This window comes from Lepisma saccharinum, chromosome 27, assembly GCF_977018435.1.
Source record: "Lepisma saccharinum chromosome 27, izLepSacc3.1, whole genome shotgun sequence".
In the NCBI taxonomy this organism is placed as follows: Eukaryota; Metazoa; Arthropoda; class Insecta; order Zygentoma; family Lepismatidae; genus Lepisma; species Lepisma saccharinum.
The window spans coordinates 17245277-17264610 of record NC_139255.1 but is presented as its reverse complement, the minus strand read 5'-3'; the positions used below and the strand labels follow the sequence as shown (position 1 = coordinate 17264610).

Here is a 19334-nt window from a genome sequence, read left to right as displayed (position 1 = left end):
GCAGCAATTTCAACTCATGGAATCATTGGACCGTTTTTCTTTGACGACACAGTAAACAAAGAACGATACAAGGAAATGTTGGAGAACTCATTTATTCCGCAGCTCTTGGCAACAGGTCTCCATTTACACACTCAGTGGTTCATGCAAGATGGAGCCCGCCCACATACTGCAAACATTGTTCTTGATTTCCTGTATGAGATGTTTACTGTGCGTGTAATGTCTAATCGGTTTCCTGAACGTCACGAAGGTGGGAGATTGTGGCCCCCGCATAGCCCGGATATTAATCCTTGTGACTTTCTTTTGTGGGGTTTCTTGAAAGATAACGTTTTCACAAGGAAGCCTGCAGATGTAGTGCAACTCAAGGCCTTTATTGTGCAGTTGTGCCGTGAAATTTCGGAGGACTTGTGCCGGAGGGTTGTGACAAATGTAAAGGTTCGCTTGCATGAGGTTGTGAACCATAATGGTGAACACATTGAACACATTCTGCACTAAACAAACTTTCCATACTCTGATAATTCACTATACATTAATTTTGTAATGTTTCGATAATAAATAAATGTGTAATAAACAAAACAAATGGTAAGACATTTCGTGCGCCACTCTGTACGTCTTACGTACACATACATGGTCTTACATTTATACTGCCCACCCTAATATATCAATAAGGAGCTTCTGCCCACCCGGTCGAAAATTTCTGGCGCCGCCCCTGATAAAGTTATCGAAAACCTGCTTTTGGAGAGCCATGATGAAGATAATTTGGAATTAGTTAGTAAAAGTGATGATGGTGGATCTTCTAGTGCTACTGAGAGTGAAAGTTCAGGCAGTGAAAGTGGGGATGAAAGTTGTGAAAGTGTTGCTTGTAATGGGGGTGGACCACCTGTTACTAAGAAAAGTAAGGAAGAATCGTGGAAGTGGAGTTCTTCATGTTCTCCGAATGATTTACCTAGGAAAATAGCATTTTCAGGTACTCCTGGGTTTGATAATATTGTTTTAAGATCATTAGGGGTTAGTCCTACACATTGTGAGGTTTTCACCAAATTTCTAAAACATGATTTCTGGGAAAATATTTCCAATGCAAGAAGCAAAATAGAAACTCAAGTAGACACATAAACTCAGTCAGGTAACAATAATGAAACAAAATGGTTTTACACAACTCCCAATGAAATTAAAGCTTTTATTTGTCTGTGTGTCCTCCAGTCACAAGTGAAAAAACAAAGTTTGCAGTTATTGGAGCACAAGAAAAATAACAGAAACTCCTTTCTTTGCAACTGTTATGCCCTAGGTGAGATTTCTTCTAATTATGCAATATCAGCATTTTGTAAACAATGACCCCCAAGATAAATTAGGCAAAATTAGGCAACCTTTAGATTACATAAACAAAAAATTTCACAGCATGTACACTCCAGAGCAAGATATTGCCATTGATGAGAGCCTTGTAAAATGAAGAGAGAGACTTCCATTTGTAGTTCAACCCAACTAAAAAAGCAAGGTTTGGAATAAAGTATTATAAATCTTCTAGTGGATATTGTTACCAATTCAGAATTTATACAGGGGCAAAGGTTACTGCAGAAAAAGTACATGAACATGAGCGTGTTGTGCCTGAACTGATGGATTCTCTTCTCTACAAAGGATATACATTATATATAGACAATTATCACTTCCTCAACAGCCGACCCAAACCCCAACATTCCCAGCACCCACTTCCTGATACAACTAGCCAACCTTGTACTTACCTGCGACAACTTCTGCTTCGGTGACCAACATTACCTGCAGATACGTGGCACAGTTATGGGTACTTGTATGGCCCCCTCTTATGCCAATCTGTTCATGGGCAAGCAGGAACAGGAATTCCTTGAATCCCAACAACTGAAAACACTCCTCTGGCTAAAATTCATAGATGACATTTTCCTCCTCTGGACATATGGCAAAGCCTCCCTCACTACATTCCTAAACCAATTGAACAACTTCACTACCCTCAAATTCACCTGGTTCCACTCCAAAAGACCAACTGACCTGACCTTCCTACATGTGCACATCCACATTGCGGGAGACCACTTGGAATCTTCCATACACATCAAACCAACCAACCAACCACCTCCAGTATCTCCACTACTCCAGCTCACACCCCTACCACACCAAAAAAGCCATCCCATTTTCCCTAGCTCTCAAGAGGCCAATGCCTCAACTCATCCCCATCATCCCGCCAAAACTACAACCTACACCTGCACCAAGCCCTAACCAACAGTGGCTACCCCTCCACCCTCATCAACAAACAAATCACAAGAGCCACCTCCCAAAACCTCACCAAACAACCCAAAAACCAATCCTCCAGCTCTGGTCACCCAATACAACCCCCACATCACAAACATCAGACATACCCTCCACTCCCTCCTCCCCATCCTGCACAGTGATCTGACACCAGGGACATCTTTAGGGATAAACCTAGGGTCCTCTTCCATCACCCCCCCCCCCCCCCAACCTCTAGAACATCTTGGTCCAAAACACTCCCAACCCTTCCACACCACTCCCCCCAGCTCACAGGTGCAACAAATACAGGTGCAAGACCTGCCCCATACTCATCACCTCCCCCACCCTCCTGATCCCCACAGCCGCAGGTGAGTTCACCCTTCACCCCAAGGGCACCTGCCACTCATCCAACTTGATTTACACCCTCATCTGCCAAATCTGGGGCAACTTCTACCTTGGCGAAACCTCCACTCCCTTGAACCTAAGGATCAATAATCACCATTCGTCCACCCAAAACTCTTGATTTCACAGTTGCCATCCACACAAACAGCCATAATACCACCTTCAACAACTGTTTCTGTGTTGCCATTATCCACCTTTTATCCCCCACACAGACACGTCTTTTCGCAGGTGATGGGAAAGGGCCTATATATCAGGCAAGCACGCCACTATACCCCCCGGGACTCAACCTAGCCAACAAATAACACTTTCCCTTTTTCCCGAAACCACCCATCCACCATGCAGTAAACACTGGTGAAAGTAACTGTTTTCTATCTACGTTGAAAATATGACTTGGGTCGCGAAATATCAAACTTTTCTTTTTGTGTAGTAAGTGTTTACTGTCTCCTTCTTCATTTGTGTTTATCCACCCTTCTGGCACCTTTTCTCATCCTATTCCTGTATATATAGACAATTGGTATACATCCCTAACACTGCGCAATAAACTTCTAAATGCCAACACCAATGTTTTAGGCACAGTCAGAATGTCCAGAACACTGTCGAACTGAAAGATGTGAAATTGAAGAAAGGTGAGGCATCAGTAGAGGCACATATTTTTGGTAAATAAAAAAGCAAAATTTCGGTACAAAAACGGAGTCAATTTCGGGTTCAAAAGCGGTAAATAAAGTGAAATAGCGGTGTTATAGCGGTGAAAAATTGGATGAAAAGTGGTATATAAAAACACATTTTGGTTTTAAAATTGTGAATATAATCCTAAATTTGATTTAAAACTACACTTATTCCACAGAATTAACATTTCACTTCTAATAGCACATTTATGTAGTTATAAGAGTATTAAGTTTATTTCTGTGTAAAGGAGTCCATTTTTGCTTCTCCAATATTAACAGCAGAATTAATCAATTTTCCGGGAATTGCATAACTCACAGGATACTTCAGACTTCAGAAAGTGTCGCATCGTTATATAAATGGTAAATTTCGTGTTTAAGAGTTAATTTCGCTTTTTGCAGTTCATTTCGCATTATTTCGTGACAAAACATGGTCACAAAATGCATCTCACACCTTTCAAAAACATGAAAAATTAACACTACAATGTGTTTTTTCAAATTTCGTTTTTTCGTCAAAAACGAAATATGCATGCCCCTAGGCATCAGCTGTGTACAGTCACCGCATGCTAGCTCTCAAATGGATAGACAGAAAACCTGTTTGCATGTTATCTACTATGCATGATGGTGTACACATGACAAACACCGGAAAATTAAACAGGAAGTCAAGACAACCTATTCTAAAGCCCAGAACAGTAATAGAATACCACAAGGGAATGGGTGGGGTTGACAAAATTTGAGCAACAGTTAGCTTCATTTCCCATCATGCGTTGGTATCTCAAAGCACATAAAAATATATTTTTTTTATTTGTTGGATCTAGCTTTCTTCAATTCATATGTGATGTACAAGAAGGTAAAGCCTACAGTAAAGTGACTCAAATTCAACGAGTTTAGATTGTTGGTAGTGGAGTAATTGCTTGCTGAACTTGTGTTACCATAGTATGTGAGAAGAGGATGCCCTTCCGTGGATACACCCTTGAGACTGCAATGTGCCCACTGGGGACATTTTCCAAGACAGATTCCCCCCAAATCCAGTAAAAACCAACCCTTGAGGACAGTGCAAGGTGTGTTCTGCTCACAATAAGAAATCCAGCAACAGGTGGGAATGCAAAAAGTGCAAGGTGGCACTCCATATGCCAGAGAGCTTTAAGGTGTACCATATAAAGCATACATATTAGGTAAGTTTCTTGTTTTCATATCGATAATAGTTCATATATTTGTGTTACGTAGACACCATTATCTGTAATTGGTGAAAGTTTCATGCAGATCTGACTTCCAGTGTCCAAGATACCGTATTTATTCATGTATAATGCGCACTTTTTTCCAAAATTTTTGCCCCCAAAAACTGTGGTGCATATTATGGACGGAATAATTCAGATAGCCAACATGAAACCATACAGGGTTGTTCCATGATTTTGGGACACTTGCATTGATTTTTCATGTTTACGGAACCTTATCATGTTATATATCATTGTAAAGCTTGAATCCTACAGTTTCTGAATATGGAAACAGTATTCCATACAAGATAACGACAGTAATGTGAAATGTGGTTGAAATAAGTTCATCAAAACCTGAAGAAACGTTCTGATTTTTATGGTACTTTGGATGAAAGAAAACAAGGAAAAAGATAATAAAAATTAAAATGTATTACTGGCCAAATAATATGACATACATGGAGTGTGTAAATTCCTTAATGGAAGAAATCTTGTGGTGCTAACTGCTATTTGGAAGGTCCTGAATGTGCCTCGTATAAATGTTACATTAGTCACGGAAAGAAAAAGTATATATTTTGAAAAAGAAGGAATGAGCAATTGAATAGGTATGACATCATTCACTCTTGATCAGCATAGCAACAGCTTTACAACCTACAACTAAGCAAGCCATTTCTTGAAACTGGATTGTTCTGCGCATTATATATGAGATATAATTTTTTGTCACTTTTACCCATCATAATATTCCCATAAACTACCATAATTTGATGATGAATATCCGCTGGACATTTGCCTTTTGCCTAGAGCAACCACATCACAGCTTGTATTATGCATTTGGCAGGATTCTTTATCACCGAAGTAATTTCCAGCATGCGTGATTCGCACAAGACTCAGAGCAGCACTGCGAATGAACGCTACTGGAAAGAGTAAGGATCATAGTTGCTGCCAGTTTTGCCAACTTATGCCTTACTTACTTGCCCTAAGATCCGTTGTATCTTCTCTTTCCTGACACACCTTGTAGTAGTCAACAGGAAAATTCTATAGTCCTATAACCACGAAGGATGAGGTAGAAATAAAATATTTTGGATAGTTAAATATCTTGTTCCCCAATAATAATGTTCCCCGATAATAAGTAAATGAATCAGCATATGTCAGAGCCAGCGTTAAGAAGAGTGCACGATCATTTCTTACCAAAAATTGTTCAATTAAAACATACAGTAGAACATAGATAACACATCACTCTAAAGAGACTGTAAGGTTTTTTCAAAATTAATTTCGATATTTTATTATAAACTTTATTGCTGGAAGTTTCTTTGTGATTAAATAGAACTCAAGTTAATCAGTGAAGATATTTTACATTACACATCCAGAAAAACCGATTCTTTTAACATTTTGTTTCAAATGATTCAGAATGTTTCGCTATTTTTTCAACCCTCTCTTGTCAATGCTTCCAGATTAAAACTATTTTTTTTTTTTTGTCAGCATTTGCTTCCCCATGCTCTCCATAGCCTCTGTACCAAGTTCTACTGCAATCTGACACTTCAAAGATGCTCCAGAGGGCTCTGGGTAGGGAAACTTTAATTATGACCACCCTGTATAATAAATACCTGGATGCAGGCTTCCTCAGGTGATCTGGCAGTGACTTCAAACAATGTTGTGAGATCAAGTTTACGAACAGGTATGTGCTCCATGCGATACAATAATGCTGGGGCTAAGTATGATGTCTGGCCCTGTAGTGAAGTTCCTACTATCAACAGACGTGGTCTGTGGATGCTGGTCTTCACAACCTTCGAGCTGAAAATAGTAAAAAAGAAACCCATTGGTTAAAGTTATTTCCCAACAGTACACAAGACATTTCCACTTCAATATGAAACACACACCAGAGCTGAGCAATGACGGTTGACATCAATCAAATTGGTATCAGAAAGAATTGGTTCAAATTTAATTACAAATACCGGCTGATAATTCTCTGGAATGTGGGCCCCTCAAGGGGTTCGAAAAATGCTGCGTAACACTTTCACCAAGTCTACTTATCCTGAAAATTAATTAAATACTTAAATTACAGCTATTTTATTATTTTGAGCATCTCAAAACTGATTATATGAATATTTTAAAGCAAAACTCTAGTATACTTGCAATGGAATACTTATACAGTAACGTTTATTAATATTCTGCTGAATAACTCTAAATTTATATTTGGGGGGAAGCAGTAGTAAATGAATGACTAGAATCAAGTATCTGCAAAATTCCCGTAGAAAGTGTCACCATTTACTCCCCCATTCAAGTTATACGGCTAAGTGTTGTTTTTCCTACCTAACGTGATTTACTTTTCTATCTATTTCATAATTATCTCCTGGGATTTTTCCACCTGTTCAAGTGCTCCGGTGCCCATCCAGTGTCTTACAAAGGGGTACCTGGAGGAAATTCTGGGGAGTAACCTTCGACCATGATCCTAACTCCACACCCCCTATACACCTTCCTGGCACGGTGCAAAGCACAGGGGAGCACTCTTTTTTGTTTTATCTCCTGGGTCAATTCCAGTGATGAGGATGACAGATGAACCAACAAAATTAGTAATGTGCTTGCAAAAGAGTTGAACCTGGAATGTCCGGCCCCACAGCATGCCATGCAGTCCACCAGTCATGGAGGCAGGTGGGTAATTTCACTTCCAAAATGGTAACAAAGAACAGATTTATTTCACATAGATATAAACTAATATCACAACCAATAGAAATCAAATCAGTCTCATCCTTCATACAGAAACCAACTACCTTTGCCAAGCACTTCGCAACTACATAATACAACCTTAGTGACAATGAAGTTCGACCAGTCACAAATATAGGAGTGTGTTGTGAAAGAAGGAGAACACATGCATATGCTGAATATATTTTATTCAGCAGGCTACATGGAACAAAGGAAAAAACAAATTTCCGCTGCAACGCAGCAATGTATGGTGTCCACACAAAATAAAACATTTTCGTCCATCTACACGTGACATTGAAGTTCGACCCTGTTTACCATCGTGTGACGCCGCCCCGTCGGCGAATGACTGTGGCAATGCATCGGGGCATGCTGCGGACGAGTCGTTCAAGGTATTCTACATAGATGCGGTGCCATTCCTCCTGCAGGCAGGCGATAAGAGCAGCCACTGTCGTGGGTCCCCTCTGTTGCACACATCGCTTAGGAACATGCCACACATTCTCAATGGGCGAGAGGTCGGGACTCGATGGTGGCCATGGCAGAGCTCGCATGTGATGGCAAGTCAACCATTCTCTTGTCAGCCGCGCTGTATGAGGCCTGGCATTGTCGTGTTGAAAGATGAGACGCCGCCTGTGGAACAGGTGCCTTCGCACTGTGGGAAGATGCCGCTCCAGTATGCGTGTATAGGCGTGTGCATTCACAATGCCCTCACAGACGTGTAGTGGGCCAACCCCAGATGCCGTCATGCATCCCCATACCATCACTGACGCAGGTTTCTGTACCCGACGTGCATAACATTTTGCTCCATTCTGTTCCTCCTTCCGACAAATGACTGTTTTCCGTATTTTCCCATACACAACATTGAAAAATGATTCGTCCGTCCACAAAACCCTGTTCCACTGCCGAAATGTCCATCCCCGGTACATTCGTGCCCACCATAGTCGATTGGCTTTGTTCAACATGGAAAGGAAGGGTTTACGTTTCGCCTTGTACACTCGGTAACCGCATCACTGTAGGTAACGGCGAATGGTTCTGGTTGACACTTCAGTGTGAAAGCGTTCTCGAGTCCACAGTCATAATTCGGCCACAGAAACATGATTGTTGGTCTGGATATAGTGCCTAAATATCAGTAGGTCACGCACGTTCAGCAGGCGTTTTCGACCGGGGGCCTTACCTGGCTCTGTAGTACCCGTATTTTGGTGGTGTTTGATGATGCAGTGGATGGTTGACTTGGGTAAGTTCAGTTGGCGCCCTATTTCCCGTTCACTGAGTCCATCCCGTTGCAACTCCACCACTCTTCTCCTCACGGTGTTGTTAATAGGTTTGCCCCGGGCCATGGTGATGATGCACTACGGTTCCTCGGTGCACAGCACGTGCTTATATACGGCGGACTCCCTTATCGTGTCCGTGACGTAATGCTTCCGTCGAATGCGCCACTATCTGGAATTTTTCGTATGGGTCTGGTGCCTGGTCGAAGTTCAATGTCACGCGTATAGTTTCCCGTTTTCGTTCTTTACGTGACCTTGGGTGCAAAATGCTGGCATCACGATTCTTGCCTGCTCACACATGCGTCACTTCTGCGGGTCACCCATTCCACCGCCTATGCCTCTGTGCATTTAGTCACGTATTCCTTTCTGGTCGAACTTCATTGTCACCAAGGTTGTATATCAGGCAAAATTGAAGAAAACAAATTGACATTACCTTTAAAACCAGGGGTGGGGATGGTTGTTGAAGTATCTGTTGTGGGGGATATGCTTTCAATCCACACATTTGAAATACTCTACATTTGATTTTCTATACGAGACAGATAATGCCTCTACTACTAGTAGACAATACTATCATACTGGGACTGATTTCAAGTGGGTGTATACAAGGATATTGACGACACTCAAGTAAGAAATATTTTTGAAACTAACTACTGAACGTTGCACCATTAAAGAAAGTACTTTGACCAGTATAATGCTGCCAAGATGCATCCACAAATATTTGAAGGAAGTTATCATAAAAACATTAAAAAGTATTAAAAAAAACTTTACAAAAATATTGTTTTTAGTTCTCTTTGCGTGTGCGCAAACGTTTTTCCAAACTTCTTCATAAGGGCAATAAGGTTATGTAATCACAAGGATTAATTGAAAAAAGAGGAAAATTGGATCATGGGAGTGGGCAAAAGGAATAGATATAAGTAGAGGCATGCAAATTTTGTTTTTGACGAAAACACGAAATATGAAATAACATGCTGTAATGTTCATTTTTCATGTTTCTGGAAAGTGTGAGGTGCATTTTTCTACCCAGTCTTGTCACGAAATAATGCAAAATGAACTACAAAACGCAAAATATACTCTTTAACACGAAATTTACCGTTTATATACCAACGCGACACTTACTGAAGTCTGAAGTATCCTGCGAGTTATGCAATTCACGGAAAATTGATTAATTCTTCTGTAAATATTTGAGAAGCAAAAATGGACCGCTTTACCCAGGAATAAACTTAATACTCTGGTAACTACATAAATGTGCTATTAGAAGGAATAAGTTTATTTTGTGTAATAAATGCAGTTTTTAAATCAAATTTAGGATTATATTCACAATTTTAAAACCAAAATGTTATTTTATATAGCACTTTTGATGTGATTATTCACCGCTATAACACCAAAATTTTATTTTATTTACCGCTTTTGAACCTGAAATAGACTCTGTTTTTGTACCAAAATTTTGCTTTTTTATTTACCAAAAATATGTGCCTCTAGATATAAGGAGTCAGAGTTGAGGAGGAATCTAAGGAGGGCTCGCAAAATTTGCGAAAGAGAAATTGGAGGAAAGAATAAGGAAAGGGAAATGGAAGAGGCTGAGATGGAAGTGAAGGAGCAGAGATTGAAGTAGATATATAGGGATACCGTATTTCAAAGGGGTCTCCGAGAGGGTTGAAAAAGTAGCAAGGGACTATGGAATTAAATGTGGGATGAAGGCTCCGAGAATATTTGAAAAACATTTCACCGAGTATAAAAAGGGTGGAAAGGCTAGGAAAATAGCGGGGGGGGGGGGGAGAAGAAGGGGTATATAGTATCAGAAGCGTGTGCAATAAGGAATATATCAGACAAACGGGTAGAAATATGAATATAAGATGGGGTGAGCATGATAAAGATATTAGGGAGGGAGTTTCTAGAACGGGACTGTAGGAACACATTATTGACGAGGGGCATAATATTAAGAAAAGCGAGGTTGTTCGGAATGAAAACAAACACATTAGCAGGAATGTTTACGAGGCTGCATACATCTGCAAAGATAGGACGAATAAATTAAATAGGGACGATGGAAATGTTGATGAGATTTGGATTAGGATGTTCAAAAGATGGGAAAAGCATGAGTATAAAAAAATAGGTTTTGATGTCACCCTGGATGTACGTCGCGATGCTCGGGAAACCTGTGCACCCCGGACGTAATTCGCGAGGCTCGGGAAACGTGACTATAAGTAAGAAGTGAGGTAAGCAGATAGGTTGAGGGACGGGGAAATTTGTGGGCGGGGAGTGGAATCGGACAACTTCCTGCACTCTGCGAGAAGGCAATCCGGAATCCTAAAGGGGCGAAAGTGAATTGGCGTGCGTCTTTTAATTTTTCAAGTCATAATGTTGTTTTAACGAATGTCGTTTTAACTTTTGTGGTTTTACCTAGGGATAGTAGTGGGATTGGGCAAGCTTTTAGGATTCTTTTCGTACCATAGTTATTCCTATATCCTTTATCCTTTTTTTTAATTCAATTTGACGTGGGCATGAGGCGATCTCGCTGGTCAAGAAGGAACCTGATGAAGGGAACAGTCGATTCCTGAAATGTTTGGAAATTTTGCATACTCGCTAATTGTAAGTAAAATAAGTTTAGTATTTTTTTAAAATATTTTCTTTTTAGATATGTTTTAGAATACTTATTATACTTTATTTAATATTTTTACAAAACTTCATGAATGCAAGAATGTAATTCTTAAGGAACAAATCTTAAACACAACTTAATACAATTTTAGATTTCCAAATATTCAATTTTTATCAAATCCCAGTACAGGTATATAGCAATGTAAATTCACTATGCTGGCAAAAAAAATAGCAAAAATTCTTAAGCATGAGCATAATTTCTTGAATTCTTTGTGACTTCCTTGACCACCCTGTTGATTTCTTGACTTTTTCTTGACTTGCTCGACATTCTTGACTAGTAGACACCCTGCTAAATATATAGTGCAATACTTCTACCAGAGTTTTAATTGAATGACCATGTTATAACTAAAAGTTATGTCAACATACCTGTAAGCGGTCCTTGTTAGGCCAAAAGGAAAGATGTTCTCAAGCTCTGTAATGGCATCTCGAAGTGAACCCTTGAGCAGATGGTTGATGAAAGATGGCAATTTTCTAGCTGAACCAGTCATCATTCTGTGTGCTGCTGGCACAATTCCTGCTTTGGCTCTCATAAAATCAGAACGTTCAACCTGGAAAAATATATAGCAATTAAACACAAAAAAAAAAAAAACTTGTGAAGAGTTAAATATGGATTAAATTTCGTGTTGGAAAACAATGAAACTTTATTTAACCCAACAGGAAATGTGCATGTTAAATACAAATTTCTTTCAATGTGACAGATTTTTTTAATGTTGCAATAATTTAGCAAGATAAATCTAAAGATATGTAGAAATTGTGTGTGTCTAATATAATCTGAAGATAGTTTAGAGATATTGTTTGAGATATCCTATTTGTCCTCTTCCACCACTTTCGGAAATAGGGAAATAGACACTAAAACTAAACTACAAGTGAATGAGTCAGTTGTAGAACCAATTTTATTATACAGAAGTGACAGCTGGCCAGTAAGACAAATAACGACAGTAGAGATGAAATGCTTCCGTAGAATAGTTGGTGAAAACAAGAAGAGATAGAGTACGTAATGAAATAACACTGATAAACAATGAAATACTCCTTTAAATAAAACTAAGTGATCTTTAGGTATTCAGATGTTCTGATAACAAATATCGCATCCGTTTTCCTGTATCACCTAAATTTTTTGCAGAACACCCACATTTTATAGTGTTATGGTTTCAGGTCTCCGCAAATTGCTCCGCATCCGGCTTAACGTTTGGTTCCTAGCAAATGGATAAGAACCTTTTAGTGACCTTGTGTGTTTATGACTGGCACTTACTATTTTGTGAAGAAAACATCTGGCAGTAGAGTAATTTCTTGTTTCTCTGTTAAAATTTGTTCTTTTGTGGGTTAGTCGAGTCTTAACTTCCTTTCCGATTACTTCACGAGTAGCAGTATTTTATGTTTGTGTATGTTCGTGAAATTGTGAATGTAATATTGTGTATAGTGAAGTGAAGTGTAAGTTGTATTTTATAAAAACGATCAGAGCATTCATAATTGTTTTTTTTTTTTAAAGAAATATATTATAACTCAATTAATGAGTTCGCCATGTCATGCAAATGTGTGAATAACCCGAACTTGTTTTGTTATGTTTGCGGGGAATTTACTCCGAAGTCACAGAGAAATACTATCATTCCTATAGTGAAAAAAGCATATGAGTTGTATTTTGGAAGTAAAGTAGACGAGGGAAAAAGCTGGGCACCAGGTGAAATTTGTTGTAATTGTTCGCGAACTTTACGTGGTTGGCTTAATGGCACTCACAAATCAATGCCCTTCAATAACCCTGTAATATGGACACAGCAGAAAGATCATACTACGGATTGTTACTTCTGTTTAACAAACATAGTGGGAATTAGTTCTAAATCAAAACATTCTATATTTTATCCTGATGTTCCTTCAGCCAAGAAATCTATGAGTAATGATTTTATACCAATTCCTAAGCCTCGTAAAGAATGGACAGTGGATGAAACAGAACCAAGCAGTGCTTCTCCAGATGACGATCCTGCACCCTCATATTCAAACACCGATCCAAATTTTCCTGATCCAAATATACCTCACTTTATTTCCCAATCCGAACTAAATGATCTAGTCAGAGACCTCAACCTTCCTAAAGTTCAAGCTGAATTATTAGGTTCTCGTCTCCGAGGGTGGAATGTATTACAAGATGGTGTTAAGGTGTCATATCGGAAACGCCAACAATCACAGACACATTTTTTTTCTGTTAGTAATGAGTTAACTTACTGCAACGAGTGGAGACTATTTTTAGATTCATCTAAGAATAGTTTAAAAGTAGTATTGTTGCATAATGGGAATATGTACCCATCAGTACCTCTTGCCTATTCTTCCAACTTGAAGGGAACATATGAAAATATGGATACAATACTAAAAGTGATAAATTATGAAAAATATGGTTGGCAGATATGCGGAGACCTCAAAATGATTGGTATACTGTTAGCCATGCAGTCTAGGTTTACAAAATGTTGTTTCTTTCTTTGTGAATGCGACAGCCGGGCAAAAGATAAACATTACAACATTGTGGATTGGCCCATATGAAAAAACTTAATTTCTGGAGAGAAGTGTGTTAGGAATAACCCTCTACTTGAGAAAGACAAGATTTTGTTACCACCGTTGCATATAAAGTTAGGGCTGATGAAAAATTTTGTTAAGGCTTTGGATAAACACGGTGAGGGTTTTGGGTACTTGAGAAAAACTTTTCCTAAACTCAGTGATAGTAAGTTAAAAGAAGGCATATTTATTGGGCCGCAAATCCGTGAGATCATGATGACAACTTTGTGGAATTGCTAACAGAAAAAGAGAAATGCGCATGATTAGCTTTCAGACAAGTATGCTGTAATTTTCTTGGAAATGTGAAAGCTGACAACTACAAGGAACTTGTTGAAGTGTTATCAGCGCATGGGGTGCAATATGTCCTTGAAAATTCACTTTTTACATTCGCATTTGGACTTTTCCCCCCCTAACTTGGGCGCGGTTAGTGACTAATGCGGCGAAAGATTTCACCAGGATATTTCTGTCATGGAGAAACTATATGCAGGAAAATCGGTACAGAACATGTTAGCAGACTACTGTTGGAACCTCAAGGAAGAGGTTTCTGGTGGCAGTTACAAATGGCCAAGTTCAAGAAAGAAATTTTGAAAATGTGAGTAAAAATGTGTTTCTTTTTCCTTTTTTTGCATGAAATTTCTTTATTGAACAGTCAAAATCGGTCCTATATATATTTCTTTTTTTTTATATTTCATAGTTACAGGAAAACCTCGTTAATACGATATTGGTTAATACGAAGTACCCTTTAATCCGTAGTTCTTCCCATTCCCCAGCCGATAAGATAGGATTTATAATGTATTTCAGTACGGATAAATCGAAATACGGATAATTTTTAATACGTAGTTATTTACAAGACCCTTCCGTAAAACTGGTTTCGCTTAATTCGAAGTAGACATATGCTTAAGTCAAAAGAAGATCGAATGTGGAGAGAGCTTGAACGTTATTTTAACTTGACCTTGACATGTTTCCTTGTCCTAAGAGATGCTGACAACTCCAGGGATGTAGCCCGAAATGCAAGCTGGACATTGACATTATTTGTCAATGTGCATGGGAGGTCAAGATCTTTCCCCGCTGAATGCGCCATCTTGGAAATATTCACCAGTGCTAGATGAGAAATACGAGATAAGATCGCACGAATGTTCCAAAATACAAGATGCGTGGCACCTGGAAGTCTCACCCATCTGTCTAGCTCTGAGCTCGAGATACAGCACTTTCCCGTGAGCGAGCAACTTTTGACCTGGTAGCCGACAACTTCCGGTAACCACTTTCATTAAAAGCATGTTCTTTGTGCCCTGTAGAACTTCATTAAAAAAAGGGAAACTGTTACAGATAATCAAAGCCGCATAGGCTAACTAAAGATCGTCAACCCGCTTAATGCGTTGTCATCTAGGTTTCCCGCAAAAGTTGATGTCGATCTTACGTATGTTGCAACTCCAGTTTCCCGTTTCATACGTTTCCCAACTGTGCCAGTCATAAAATTTGCCAAAACAGTGTTTTGTTGTCTGCATGACAAGAGTAGCAGTATCAGCAGGAATCTGTCAGAGCATCAGCACAGTATTTGTAGAAAACTTGAGCCTATCAAAAATGTGTACAATGTTATAGAGCATTGTTTCTCAACCCTCGAGGGGGCATTTAGTGCACTACATTAAAAAAAGGATCTGTTGCAGAATATTTAAGAACAATAAACAAATAAAAATGTATGAGTCTATCAGCGGGGTCGAATTATAAATAATCACCTATTCTCGTTCAAAGGAGCAAAAAAAAGTTTGAATTTGTTCATCAGTGTAATCAGAGAAGAATTAAACAAATAAAAATGCTTGAGTCTATCAAGCCCCCCCCCCAAACATATGTTACCTCCATGCTCTTCGGAAACTGCATTATAGGAAATGCCATGGAATGAATGTCATTACTGATTTCGTTCAAATGCAACATAGAACCAGTCCTCATTTTGTAAAATGATAACCATCTTCAAACCTAAGGATTATTTTTCATGGTGTCTCCCTGAAAAGACTGATATTGTTGGGATATACCAGTACAGTCAAAAATAAACCGAACTTTGGCCACCACAGTGTTGTACCTGCAATGACTGGCCTGCGACTGCGCAGAGGGTTAGCTGGTGTGGTATGACGTGTGTAGCAGATAGTTCGTTCGTGCAGCTCTCAAGGTAAACATGTTAGAGCAAAGGCTATCTGGTGCTAATACCACAGTTCGTAGGGGTGGTTGATGCTTCAAGAGCAGTGAGTGAACATCAAATTTTGTGTTAAACTGGATAAGACTTTTACGTCAAGCGTACGGGGAGGAAGCAATGTGGCATAAGCGATTCACAAGTGGTTGCGTGTCCACCGAAGATAATCCACATCCAGGAAGACCCAGATCAGCAGGAATGGAAGTAATGATTGCCAGAATTCAGGAAAATGTCTGTCGAAACTGAAGCCAGTCGATAGATGACTTGGCAAACATGACAGGACTCTCTCATGGATTGGTTCATACTTTCCTCACAAATGATTTGCAGATGCAGATGCATGCTGTTCCCAAGAAGTTAAAAATGAGTAACAGGAAGAGCACGCCCTAGTCAGTGGAGAAGTGATTGACTGGGTGAACCAGGATCCACATATTTTGAACAGAGTGATTACACGTGATGAGACATGGTGTTTCCTGTACGATCCACAATCCAAATGGCAGACGTCGACATGGAAATCATCCTCCTCACCCTGACAAACAAGATTTCGTGCCTACAGAGCCAAGGTAAAGGTTATGCTGGAAGTTTTCTTCGATATCCAGGGATTGGAGCAATCGGGATATGTCTGTTGCCATTCTTTGTTGTCTTCGAGATGCAGTACGTCGGAAAATACCTCATTGTGGCAAAGCAACAACTGGCTCCTCCATCACGACAATGCACACCGATCGCTCAAGGTAAACAAATACAGTCAAACACCCAATTTTACGTTTTTCAGGGGCCTGTAAACAAAAAAAGTAAAATGCAAGAAACGTAAAAAGCGGGAAAGTATGAGGAAGGGGTGAAACTCAAGTGTCAGTAAGAAAGGACTACACAATCAACTTTTTATGGGGTATATTGTATCAAAAATTATTTAACAACGGGAAAGAGGTATGATAATGAATTTCTAACGAAAAAAAGCAAGACCTGCTGTGAAAGTCAATGATGGATTCGAGGGTAGGGACTGTGGATGACTGCTTCTAACTGCCATCTATTAGGTTCAGTTTATGCATCTGATTGTGTGATATCTCCGTTTACTCTGTAAACTGTAATTAGTTGCTATTTATAGCATTTCCAGGTAATTGGAGGGGGGGGGGTGATCATTTATAGCTGGGCACCAAGCATCTTTATATACTGTAATTAAATGTTCTGAAGATATGCTGAATGATTCAGATTCCACTTTGAGCTGCATATGTATCCAGTCCTGATCAGCCCAACAGCATGAAGTGCACAAAACAAGCTTTGTCAAACTTACGCATGTTTAGATGTTACAATAAATTATCAGAGACGCACGCAGAATTTTCGAAAGGGGGATGGGGTTACGTTTTTATAGTAGTCAGTCCTTCCTGCCTTTGAAAGTCTTTTTTTTTAGAAATACTGGCCAGAGGGAGGCGGGCTTATGACTCCCATCAACCCCCTTTGGCCATGCCAGTAACTGTTATTTCAATCTACGTTAATCGACGATTAATTATTGGATTTAGAAGTCTTGCGAAGGGCAAACTCTCTTTCCACCAATAGTTTCCCCATAAATAACTGTAAATAACGTGTTTCCTTTTTCTCTTTCTTCTTTTGTCTTCCCGTCAATGTTTAATATTGCATGATTTATTTTCAGCACCTGAATCCTTCCGATAATAAGGGGCAATTATATTATTCTTATCATCATGTGCATTTCCTTCCTGTACTGCTCTCTTTGTTCAAGGTGTTTATCAGATGGAAGAACAAGAAGAAAAAAATAGGTTGTCTTTTTCTTTTTAACTCCTTGCTTTGTATCTGGTGCTCCAGGCAAGATTCAAAACAATGCCATTTTTCCTTCCTTCAGAGTGGATGAGTCATAGCTCTGGAGCCTTGAGACAAAACATTGGCGCCTGTTGCCAGTTAATTGCAGACACCCCTCCGACCGGTTTATAAGGGGAGGAAGGGGAAGGGGGACACAAACAAGTGGTGTAGCGACCCCAATGCAGTTGAACAAGTCTTATCTGAAGTGTACTCATTCTGAGCCAAGTTGCAGAGAGAAAGGAGGAGGGAGGGTGGGAGGAAGATCACTGATTAGACACACTCCCATGCTGTCATGCCAATGCTTCCGACATATGATCAAGATATCAGACAGCGGGCATTAAAGAAAGAGAAAAGGGTTGAATCTTTCAATTACTGCATAGCTGTGCATAGTGGCAGATTAATGAGCTCCTGTGGGGCGGGGGGGATGGGCTTTTTTCTTTCTTTTTACTGGCTGTACGCTATGTTCGTTGAATGTACGTATCAGTGACGTGCGGTGACGTCGACACTTGGGGTAGCAATCAGTGGCGTGCTCAAGGTAGGGTTGGTGTAGGTCATACTCCTCCCCCCTTTAGGGCTTAGTGTTCCTAAAAAAAAGAATGTCAATGACAGGAAAAGATTGCAAAGTGATGAATGAGTACTAAAAAAAAGCACACCTAACCCCCACCCCCACTCAAAAGTAAAAAACAATTTGATTTGACTACTAAGCCAGAGATCCTGGGTTCGAATCTCGGCTTGGCCATGGGTATTCTTTGTGTGTCCCTTCATAAATTTTACTGTAACATCTTCGCGATTAGCCAAAAGTGGTGGAAAAGCGAAGTAAAATTAACCAAATCAAGCAATCAATCAATGATTTGATTTCATTTTTGTTACTTTGCATCGCTTTTTTGTCACATTTGCTTAATTGCGAAGATATGATAAAATTAATGAAGGGACAAACACAAAGAACACCCATGGCCAGGTCGGGGTCGAACCCGAAACTCCTGGTGTCATAGCATGCTGTGATAACCACTCACCGCAGTTGGTTTTTTTGATGTTTTAAGTCCACTTCATGCACAGAAATAAAACAGGTAACAAAACACACATTTTTGTAGTTTCTTCAATAATATTCATTTGGCTTTTTGAGTTCTGAGATACATTTTTCATTCCAAATTATTTCATTATTCACTGCAGAGTACAATAAAACATTTAAATACTGACCAAGGCAGATTTTATAGTATAAAAAATATATACACTAAAAAGGTAACGTTTCCACCCTCTAGCAATAGATTGTGAATATTCGTCTGAACAAGACCCTGTTAGAGAGTGGAAACGTTATCTTTTTAGTGTATATATTTTTTATACTATAAATTCTGCCTTGGTCAGTATTAAAAGGTTTTATTAACATGGAAGCAACGCTTAATAGTGTTACCAATGCAGAGTACAACATATAGGGTTCGAATCCTGGCCTGGATTGTTCATATGAGATCCCTTCATCAATTTCATCACATCATCACTCATCCTCATTTTAACCAAATGTGGCACAAAAGCGAAGTAAAATAAACCAAACCAACAACAATATGAATGCGCGTTCTCTTGCCCAAATAAATACATCCTTATTTATGACTGTTAGAGGCCAAGAGATTAGTATATTTAAATAAAACACTACTAAAACGAGAGTGAGAGAGAGCCTGAG

At 39.4% G+C, this 19334-nt stretch overlaps 1 protein-coding gene across 2 annotated transcripts in view; it reads right to left on the bottom strand.

The window, feature by feature from the left end:
• Positions 1-19334, bottom strand: part of LOC145980291 (ATPase family AAA domain-containing protein 2-like) — a 189775-nt gene that overhangs the window by 78525 nt on the left and 91916 nt on the right. For both annotated transcript variants that reach the window (XM_083113305.1, XM_083113306.1), the window contains exons 13-14: positions 11506-11687; positions 6127-6313 (exon numbers count right to left, since the gene is read on the bottom strand). In XM_083113305.1, the coding sequence (XP_082969431.1) occupies positions 6127-6313; positions 11506-11687 (369 nt within the window). The remainder of the gene's footprint in view (positions 1-6126; positions 6314-11505; positions 11688-19334) is intronic.